Here is an 11,603-nt window from a genome sequence, read left to right on the forward strand (position 1 = left end):
TCAGACCCCTTTAAATTTTTCACTCTGTGTCATTGCAGCCATTTGCCAAAATCAAAAAAGTTCATTTTATTTCTCATTAATGTACACTCAGCACCCCATCTTGACAGAAAAAACAGAAATGTAGAAATTTTTGCAAATTTATTAAAAAAGAAAAACTGAAATATCACATGGTCATAAGTATTCAGACCCTTTGCAGTGACACTCATATTTAACTCACATGCTGTCCATTTCTTCTGATCCTCCTTGAGATGGTTCTGCTCCTTCATTGGAGTCCAGCTGTGTTTAATTAAACTGATTGGACTTGATTAGGAAAGGCACACACCTGTCTATATAAGACCTTACAGCTCACAGTGCATGTCAGAGCAAATGAGAATCATGAGGTCGAAGGAACTGCCCAGGGAGCTCAGAGACAGAACTGTGGCAAGGCACAGATCTGGCCAAGGTTACAAAAGAATTTCTGCAGCACTCAAGGTTCCTAAGAGCACAGTGGCCTCCATAATCCTCAAATGGAAAAAGTTTGGGATGACCAGAACTCTTCCTAGACCTGGCCGTCCAGCCAAACTGAGCAATCGTGGGAGAAGAGCCTTCATGAGAGAGGTAAAGAAGAACCCAAAGATCACTGTGGCTGAGCTCCAGAGATGCAGTAGGGAGATGGGAGAAAGTTCCACAAAGTCAATTATCACTGCAGCCCTCCACCAGTCAGGGCTTTATGGCAGAGTGGCCCGACGGAAGCCTCTCCTCAGTGCAAGACACGTGAAAGCCCGCATAGAGTTTGCCAAAAAACACATGAAGGACTCCCAGACTATGAGAAATAAGATTCTCTGGTCTGATGAGACCAAGATTGAACTTTTTGGCCTTAATTCTAAGCGGCATGTGTGGAGAAAACCAGGCACTGCTCATCACCTGCCCAATACAATCCCTACAGTGAAACATGGTGGTGGGAGCATCATGTTGTGGGGGTGTTTTTCAGCTGCAGGGACAGGACGACTGGTTGCAATTGAAGGAAAGATGAATGCGGCCAAGTACAGGGATATCCTGGAAGAAAACCTCTTCCAGAGTGCTCAGGACCTCAGACTGGGCCGAAGGTTCACCTTTCAACAGGACAATGACCCTAAGCACACAGCTAAAATAACAAAGTAGTGGCTTCAGAACAACTCTGTGACCGTTCTTGACTGGCCCAGCCAGAGCCCTGACCTAAACCCAATTGAGCATCTCTGGAGAGACCTGAAAATGGCTGTCCACCAACGTTCACCATCCAACCTGACAGAACTGGAGAGGATCTGCAAGGAAGAATGGCAGAGGATCCCCAAATCCAGGTGTGAAAAACTTGTTGCATCATTCCCAAGAAGACTCATGGCTGTACTAGCTCAAAAGGGTGCTTCTACTCAATACTGAGCACAGGGTCTGAATACTTATGACCATGTGATATTTCAGTTTTTCTTTTTTAATAAATTTGCAAAAATTTCTACATTTCTGTTTTTTTTCTGTCAAGATGGGGTGCTGAGTGTACATTAATGAGAAATAAAATGAACTTTTTTGATTTTGGCAAATGGCTGCAATGACACGAGTGAAAAATTTAAAGGGGTCTGAATACTTTCTGTATCCACTGTATAAGTTTAATTACAGGTTTAATGCCCAGTGTTCTTTATATATCATGATGCGAATTCACTGTTGTTCCTGTTGTTAGCGTGTTGTGCTGTGTGTTTCTGTACAGCTTGTTTACAGATTAGTTCTAGTCTAATACAACAAATCATAAACTGTTTCATATTGCTGTAACAGTCAAGTACCATTTGGGGTCCAGTACCTCTTGCTATTTCCAGACTTAACTTGTTACTTCTGACTTGCTAGCCTACCAGTTAGCTCAGCTAGCTAGACACTGTACAACAACAAATGTGAAGTTAGAGACTCCAGTGACCATAGTCAAAAATAACATTCCTGGGGTCAGAGTGGGCGACACTGATTCTTATTTGAAGTTGCTGGCTAAAGCTAATCATAAATATGGTAAGATTGTTATTCATGTTGACACCCAAGTATGCCAGTCAGAGGTCACTAAAATGAATGTTGCATTGGTGTGTAACTTTGCGAAAACAATGTCAGACTCCAAAATTTTCTCTGGACTCCTCCCTAATCTGACCAGCAATAACATTTTTAGCTGTCGTCGTTCCATGACTGGCTGTCTAGGTGCTGTCCAGGAAACGATGCATGCTTCACAGACAATTAAATCAGAAGTTAACACAAGGAGTTATTCATCAAAACCAGTCAAAGTCAAAGTCTCTTTCATCTAAATCTCTGTTAGTAAATTATTTGATAGGTGATCACCAAATTGACTTACTCTGTCTCAATGAAACCTGGCTGCAGCAGGATGAATATGTCAGTCTAAATGAATCAACCCCACTCAACCATAAAAATTTTCATATCACTCGAAGCACAGGCCGAGGTTGAGGAGTAACTGCAATCTTCCACTGAAACTCCCACCCTAGGAACAGTTGTAACCAGAAGTGGGTAGTAATGCATTACATTTACTTTGTTACATGTACTTGAGTAGTTTGTACTGCTCAGAATTGCTTCAACACCAAAATTATACTTCTCAGAGTTATGACTTTGCACAATATTTTTACTCATACTACGTTACATCTGTGATGAAAAAAAAATGTACTTCTACTTCGTTACATTGGGCTATACACCAGTTGGTACTTTTGTCTGTTCAATTTATTTTAGTTCATTAATTTTTGTCACTCAGCCAAGCTCTCACACAGCAATTTTTTGACCCATCAAACTTAGAACACCTCAGCACCACAGAATGGAACAGTTCTCCTCAATTAACATAGCGAAAACGCAACACCTGCATTTTCTTCTGAGGAACATTCCTGTGTCCATCCCTGGCCCAGCATCCAATAGTTTTTTAGGAGAAGCGTTTTTACTTGCTTGAGTACATATTTAGAACTTTAACATCTATTTGAATCATTGTAATTAGAAAGTAACTTTTAATACTTTTACTTGAATACTGTTTTCATTTACTCTACCCACCACTGGTTATAACTCACTTGAGAGCCTCACTCTTAGCCTCTCATACCCAAACTTGAAAACTAAAAAACCAGTTTTACTTGTTATTGTGTACCATCCACCTGTCCCTTATTCAGGGTTTTTAACTTAAATTCCAGACTTCCTAACTTAGTGCTTAGACCCACATTCTACAGAATGGGGCAGCTTTGACCAGTACCAGAGCAGTCTCAATTCAAAGAGCTGGATAGTTTGGAGCTGTCTTTGAACCTGCTCAAAAATTTCTCCTGACCTCTAGAGAGCGCCAATAGAGTGGGAATGAGTTGGGAAGCAGGCAAGTTAAACGGGAATGGGACGTAAGTCAAGGGTAATTGACTAGCAACAGTGAAGTCGAGAGTGAGGGACCACCGCTATTTACCCCTTAATTAACACCAGCGGCACCGAGGCCATTTAATTCCCATTCTACTCACACCCTGTTGACAAAGAGGTACCTGCACCTGTACTTCAACAGCCCTGCCGCCTCTGCCATGACAGCGAGACATGATTGCAGCTAGGAACCATAGACAATAAACCCAAACTTGTCCTGGCAATTGTATGAATTGATTCATCTCAAATGTAATGAACTGTGTACATCATTTACGCTTAATATGAGGAATTAATTCCATATCTTCCATGTTAACTTAAACTGTTGTGAAAGTTTCTACTGAAAAATAATTATCAATTAACTACTGACTCGGAGTTTATAGCAAATAACAGCAGAGAGCAACTGCTTTTGTGAGACTTTAACATCCATGTAGATGTTGAAAATAATAGTACTGCATTTAATTCAATATTAGATTCAGTTGGTTTCTTTCAAAATGTAAATAAACCCACCCACTGTTTTAATCACACCCTTGATCTTGTTGGCATATGGCTTTGAAACTGAACATTTAGTAGTATTTCCACCAAATCCTCTTTTCTCTGAACAATGCTGGTTACATGATTCCAGCTTTATTTATTTATATGCCACGTGTCAACATAGTGGAGGGCAGCTGCTCCTACTCCCTTCCAAGTTGATTATCTTGTTGACAGTGCTGTAGCCTCTCTACGTGAAACACTTGATACGAAAAAGAATGTAGTGAATCAGAGGAGAGTAGTGGTACATTTTACACATTTGTACCCTAAAGCAGGCACCATGTCGAAGGCTGGAAAGGAAGTTGTGTTCCACAAACTTAGAAGAGTTTTAGAAGTAAAACAGTCTAATAACATATAAAAAGCTCTCCATAAAGCCAGAGCTGCATGCTATTCATTACTAATAGAGGAAAATAAGAACAATCCCAGGTTTCTTTTCAGTACTGTAGCCAGGCAGACAAAAAAATCGCATCTCTGTTGAGCCCAGTGTTCCCTTAGCTCTCAGCAGTGATGACTTCATGAGTTTCTTTACAAATTAAATCATAACTATTAGAAATAAAATTCATCAGATGCTTCCTGTAGCTGCCACAGATGTACCTTCTAGAGTTTCCAAAAGTAAAGTGGGAGGCAGAGACTTTAGTTCCTTTGGAACCAGCTCCCAGTCTGGGTTTAGGAGGCAGACACCCTCTATACTTTTAAGGCTAGACTTAAAACAGTTTTTTTTTTGACAAAGCTTATAGTTAGGGCTTGTTCAGGTGAACCCTCTCTTCTTCTCTCCCTTCCTCTCCTCTCCTATTCTTTCCCCTCCTATCCTCTCTTCTCCTCTCCTCCATTGTCCTGTCACCTCTCCTCTCCCCTCCTCTCCTCTAATTCTCTCCCCTCCTTTCCTTTCCTCTCTGCCTCTCTCCCCTCCCCTCCTCTCTTCCACTCCAGTCTCCTCTCTTCCTCTACCCTTCTCTCTCTCCCATAGTTTCTGCTCTCTCTCTCCTTCTGATACCTTCTGGAAGTATCTTTGGCTTCACCAACCTGCACAGTGTTTATTTGATGTTTATTGTTCTTTTCTTTCTCCTCTATCCCTTCACCCCAACCGGTGGAGGCAGATTGCCGCCCAAACTGAGCCCGGTTCAGCTTGAGGTTTCTTCTGTTAAAGGGATTTTTTCTTTTCCACTGTCACCAAGTGCTTCCTCATAAGGGATTTGTTGGGTTTTGTTTTTGTTTTTTATTAAGTGTCTTGAGATGGCTGCATTGGGATTTGCTGCTACACAAATAAAATATATTGAATTGAACTGAATTGCTACACACTCCAGTACAGTGGGGGGTGACAACATTTTATTGGTAGTCTGCAACACCAATAAAAGCACAGGAGAAGAAAAAGTAGGTAACTGAATTTTGTTGCAGAAACCACAGCTTACCACATGCTTTGCTTTGTTTACTTTTAGCTGTTGCACTCATAATTATGTGGAGTATGATCATGCCTGATAGCATCTGACCTCAGAAGCTAAGCAGGGCTGTGCCTGGATAGCACTTGGATAGGAGACCTATTTGGAAGACCAGGGGCTGCTAGCCTCAACTACTGAAATTGTGTCAGGGATGGCTTCTGGTGTAAAACATGTACCAAAGTGATCATGTGGATAAGTTGATCCACTGTAGTGACCCCAAATGGGAGCAACCAAAAGGAAAAAAATATATATATATGTTTTTTGATATTAACATAAGCAAACTCACAATTTTTATTAGCATGCATAGCCTTGAGTGATCCAGAACTTCTGCTTTGTGTATTCACATTGGTCTTCTGCTAAATTGCATAAATGAACACACTACTACTTAGCAAATCATTGCTACGTTAGTTTTTATTAGTGAACTACACACAGTCCCTATACAACTACACAAGGAAGGCATTTACAATATAAACACCTTTAATAGCAACCTGTCTTAAAGCACACTTAGTTAGCACACCAGCAGCATCACAGTAGTTAATACATATGAAGCCATCTTGTTTAGGCCAAATGGACTGTATTTTCTTCTCCCTTCACTTTGCAGTAAGTAGCTGCACTTCAAATAGCAATTTACTCTCCTTTTGCAATCTGCTATCTTATTTACGTGCTTCTTCTGATGTTTTTATTAATTAATTGAATTTTCCATATATGGCTTCAAAGAAACAGCTATGTAATATACAACTATGTAATGTACTGAAATACTGTGTAATGTACTGAAATATCTGTGTCCTTAGACATCCTGAACTTAAGTAGGCCACACCTATCATATCAACGGCTATATTATTTATTATTCATTGTAACACTGCCCGTTAGTAAAATAGGATGCCCCACTGGAGCGTAATGGGGCATCCTATTTTACTAGCAAATCTAGGTGAATATCAAGTTTGACTGCAGTGCCGTATCTTGTCAAATCAAATGAAGGATAGTAATATTGCTCAGTGCTCCATTTAACTACTATGATATATATATATATACCACTATGATATATATATATGATATACTTTTTTAATAAAACAGCCAGGTTCAGGTGAGAGAGTAAGGTTAAACTATTAAACTAATATTACTGCTAAGCCCCCCTAAAGATCTGATCCTAGAATTGGTCCTGCTCTGAGCTAATTTGAATGAAGGTAAAACATCTTCAACATCCTTTTAGTAGATTATTTTATTTTGACCAATGTTATTTGAACAGTCAAATCAAAAAATATTTTTAAGCCAGTGTACATTCATTAGAAAGTACTACATGATAAGTAGTAGACAGAAAGTAGTAAGTACTGGCCTAATTCTAGCTCTGTTAATCTCATTTCCACAGGCTGAAGTAAAATTTGTTTAGTTTTTCCAGGAAGTAGGATTGTTTTCAAAAAACATAATTTCCAGAGAGAATCAATTGTAAGAGTAGATGTAACACAATAGATTTGTAAAACAAAAAATATTTCAGTCATCATTTCCAAGATATCATGCAGGTCTTACCTTCGATGTGATGCGTAGTTTCCAGTTATGTGTCCACTGCCATCGCAGCCTGGGGTGGGACATCTAGGACCAAGACACACACTCTCAGTTAAATTTACTGATCAATTCCATTTTTGAAAATGGTGCTTGTACTGATATTCCATAAAAATATTCCAGGGTGGGAGGGGCAGGGAGATGATGCCAAACTGAGAGGATCAACACTCAAACTTTCCCTAATGTTTTAAATATGATGTTTGTAACCTCCTGGTATACAAAAACTGACGGGCAATATTTAAACATGTCCAGCAAAGAAATTTTCATAGAAGGGGCTGAAAAGAGGCCCCTGAGTACTGCTCGCTGTCATACTAACACTGAAGCTAATGCTACAGCTAAAGACGGAAGCCATACCGAAGCTAATCCAGCCTGGACAGTTGCCAGCGTAGTTAAAGAAAAGCTGTCTGTCTTCTCCAACAAACTGGACATAATTACAACAAAACTAAAGAGCAACTCAGTGCTTGAGAAAAACTGAAAACCGTATTTCCACTACAGAAGACATTATAGCCAACTTGGAGACGAGATTAATGGATATGGAGAGCAAGCTACCCAGCAAATCTGCTCATTTGGGCCTGCTGTGGGCAACAGTTTGTTAGCTGTGGGCAGTGCGGGCATGGGCAAACCCATATTAAACCCACTCTGGGTTAGCCCGTATGGGATCCACAGCAGTTTTGCCCTTTGGTGCCCATATATGGATTTGATCCGGGGAAACGCATAATTGGGCTTGCCCACAGAAAACCCGCATATGGCCCGCAGTGGGAAAGGCTATGTGGGGCCCACAGCAGTTTTGCCCATATTGATAATAAATCCCACACAAGCACAGCAGATAGCTCTCAGCATCAGTTGTGGTAAGCAATTCAAAGTCCATCTGCAAATTACTGGTTAAACCTCCAGGGTGAGAAAAAGGAGGGCTGGTTAATGAGTTTGATATTAACACTAAGTGGTGCATGGTCAGAAATAACAATTGGATGATATTCAGATGACACTACTTTAGGAATAAGAAAACCATCCACAAAAAAAAAATATGTGAAAGGACTGGTGAACTGGAGAAAAAACGAGTACGCTTTGGTATCAGGATTATAAAACCTCCAAGGATGCACAAACCCATTCTGTTGCATAAAATCTGAAATAGATTTGGACATAGAGGACTGGGTCAGAGTTCAAGGGTTTAAGCAATCTAAGATGGGGTCAATAACACAGTTCATATCACCCGCTAATATAAAGAGATGAGTATCCAGAAAAGGGAGGCTACTGGGTAGAGTAAACTTAATTAAAATGAATGTGTTGCCATGACTCCTCCATCCTATACAGACTCTACCGATATACATCGCTAAGAAAAAGGCAAGAGAAATTAACAGGACCTTTCAAAATTCATCTGGAAAGGTAAAAAACCGAGGCTATGCCTGAAAACCTTACAATAAAAGCAATAGGTGACTTATTTGTTGATAATAATGTGTCTTTGTCAGTCTCACAAGTCTAGGACTACAGTGGACATAATGTTGAAAAGCTTGTCAAGCGATGGGAAGAAGAACACCAAAGACACTATGACAAATACTGTTGGAAAGCCAGACCACCCACATGCTTCTCCTTATAAACAAACATAAAGACGTGCAGATACTTCATAGGCAACACAGGACGCCTTACGTCCTGAACAATATAGATCCACCTTTGTGCTTTAAATGTAAATCAATAACCAGGAAATACATGCATACCCTTAGGGATCTCTGATCATGCCAGCATCATCAATTCACGCTGCCGGTACAAGATGTCACAGTTGAGTCATGTTGAGCATCATCAACATGTTAAAAAGTGCTGGCTTGAAATGTTATGCTAAGTTTTCTTTGATGTGTATAAAACAAGAAAATGATGTGTGTTCAGATGTGTTCATTTTTATATAGAAATTGTGTATAGCATATAAAGTTATGTATATATTGATTCAGCATTGTATTTTCACAATTCATATTTAACCAATATAATACTTTATTGACCATGTTAAACACATAATTGTTCAAATTTAATTTTATGTGTTTTGTGTGGTTTTTGGATGCAGTATGTTGGTCCAGTATAATAAAGTGAAAATATAATTGTTAGTTCATATTGGTGACAGGCTGAAAAAAAGACTCCGAAGGGTTAACATTGAATTACACTTATTTCAAAGTGTGTAAGTGTTAATATAAATCGTAAAGTAACTAGTGGTAAATATCTAACTATGTAGATACAGTTGTAGTGATTCAAAGTGTCACACTTTTTTTTACCTCAGTATGTTTGTGGTGCCCTGGTGGTGGCTATGCATCAGGAATGCATAAGTTACTAAAACAGTAAACACCATGTACAGTTGCTAGAACTAAAACATCTTTGTGAACATTCATTTCAAACCTGTTATGTCACACAGCTGCTGTCACAACTATATGTTGTCTTTAATTTTATCAGCAAAAACATTGTCTTCATTATCATGGGCTTCATTACAACACAATATAGCTCACCATAGAGAGGGGGGACTGGAGGTTTAACAGTGTAGTCTCACCCTCTGTCATTCGTAAAAAACAGCAGCATACAACTGACTGACATGGAGGATGGCGAAGGTCCAAAGTGTAGAGTGTCATGCCAAAGGTTGTTACACAAAGAGCTGAATTTCAATTCCAGGCAGAGTTCTACTCTCACAGTATGGCTGGGGCCAATTTTTTAAGTTAATTTCTTTTTTTTTTTACAGACAGAACAGAGACAGTCAAGTAGACTGACAAATGACAGCAGTGCATATATTGCACATAATGGTGTAACTTTATTTTTTTTTTTTTTATCAAATGCCTGCATCCACATTTTTTTAAGTTCATGCAGTTGTTTTACCAAGGTATCCACTTTGTTACAGAGAGAAGGCTGATGCATAACGGATCAAAAGTAAAAGGAACAGCCCAGGTAATGATAATATACCCAATACAAAAAACTCCCACTTTAATCAGTGTATAAACACTGAAAAAGTATGTGAAAACATCGTATCCAAATTGTGCACTGAAAGCTGATGCTGCAGACGCACTTGAAGTATTTCCATGGTAGCAGATCAGTACATAGGCAGGAAGAGTCCCAGAGGACAAAAACAATGAACTCTGAGTGACTTTTTTCATAGACAATGTTAATCTTTAGCCATACATATTAAACAATGAATGACCCTGTGTTAATGCTGATAAAACAAAGCTCTGGTGGTGAAGATTTTATTGTGATAACATAGGCTGCTTAAAACTGTGAACATAGCAAATTAATCATTGATGAATTAAGGACAATCTATTTCTACTGACAGACGTTCTAGATAAGTCTGTTCTGAAAACAGAAACAAAACACAAAACCTGAAACAGTGTAAGAGAGCAGCACAACAGCGCTGTGGGTATCGTGGATTCCATGGCGGCTTTTCCTGAGGAGATTATTCAGCCACCAAACCCTCTTCCTAGAAATCAGGGCTTGTAAGACGACGGCAAGGCAAAGAGAAAGATGTTTAAGATACAGGGATTTCATAGGATTCCCCTTCCCTCAGTTATTCTCGGCAGTGTCCAGTCACTTCACAATAAAGGTATATAGTGTTAACACATGCCATACATGTACAAATGACAAGCAGTCACAGTAAAAGTGGCAACTTGTCGCGGTAGAGTGTGACACTTTGAACCACTACCATTGTAGATAGATAGATCAGTTAGGTATGAATAAAGTTTTGACTTACACAAGAACCTCTTTTTTGCTGTCTTTGGGCTGAAACTTGACCTTGAAGCTGGTGGTGGTGACCTCACCAGGGTACTTCCTGTCTCCCAGGTTCTCTTGATCTTCTTCCTCACCATCAGATGAGGTGTATGAGGGGGCTGTATACTCTACCTGAAGAAACGTAAAAACATGTATTATGTTGCAACACAATTTACGTACCTAAAGATAAGCGACACTGTTTATGACCAGGACAACATTATCTTTCACTCTCCTGTGTAAGATCTGTACAGTACCTCTTCATGGTCTTCTTCTTTGACTCCACTTGGTTTGGTGAAATCTAGCGGACCCTCCCAATCTGGCTGAGTGTGGCCCTGAGACAAGGTGGCTCCAATGTATTGAGAGGAAGAAGATGAGGAGGATGAAGGTTCTGGAGACTGCATACCCTCCCGCTTGGTTTTCTTCATGCTGAGGTCCAAGGTGCCATTTTCATCCACTTCAATGTCTGACTCCTACAGGTTACAGATACACAGTCAATGCAATTGAAGTGAATTTAATATTAGTGTACATGAGAGTGCAGTACATTGTGCACTACTGAACAAGTTATCCCCCACAAGGATTTGTCTGAATTAAAGCCATAGTACCTTGGTGCAGGCCTCCTTAGGTTTGATGTTGAGAGTCTCTGGTCTCTCCCAGCAGCGAGTAGACAGATTAAGGATGGCTGTTGCTGCCATGTGGGCTGCCTCTGCATCTTGGCTATAGTCATAACCACTTGAGGATGAGGTGCTCTTAGAAAAACCTCCTGACATACTGTGACTAGGGGAAGAGGCCTTAGGGAATGATTTAGCTGTGTGGGAATAGAGCAGAGTGAATTAGCTGGAACAAAAACGAGAGAGCAGACTACTGTGTAGCCAATTACCTATTAGTTTGCAAAATTACAGTAATAACAGTTTGTCCAGGACTTTGTCAGTCTATTCAAATACAAGGTAAGAAGATGACACATTAACATGCCTATTGTTTCAGGAATAAAGCTGA

The 11,603-nt window shown here is 39.8% G+C and overlaps 1 protein-coding gene across 1 annotated transcript in view; it reads right to left on the minus strand.

Moving 5' to 3' along the window:
• The window catches only part of myt1a (myelin transcription factor 1a), a 49,012-nt gene that overhangs the window by 18,973 nt on the left and 18,436 nt on the right, over positions 1 to 11,603 (minus strand). The window contains exons 12-15 of the mRNA XM_026332630.1: positions 11,213 to 11,415; positions 10,865 to 11,080; positions 10,594 to 10,742; positions 6,855 to 6,917 (exon numbers count right to left, since the gene is read on the minus strand). Of these exons, the coding sequence (XP_026188415.1) occupies positions 6,855 to 6,917; positions 10,594 to 10,742; positions 10,865 to 11,080; positions 11,213 to 11,415 (631 nt within the window). The remainder of the gene's footprint in view (positions 1 to 6,854; positions 6,918 to 10,593; positions 10,743 to 10,864; positions 11,081 to 11,212; positions 11,416 to 11,603) is intronic.

This window comes from Mastacembelus armatus, chromosome 7 (genome assembly GCF_900324485.2).
Source record: "Mastacembelus armatus chromosome 7, fMasArm1.2, whole genome shotgun sequence".
Classification (NCBI taxonomy): Eukaryota; Metazoa; Chordata; class Actinopteri; order Synbranchiformes; family Mastacembelidae; genus Mastacembelus; species Mastacembelus armatus.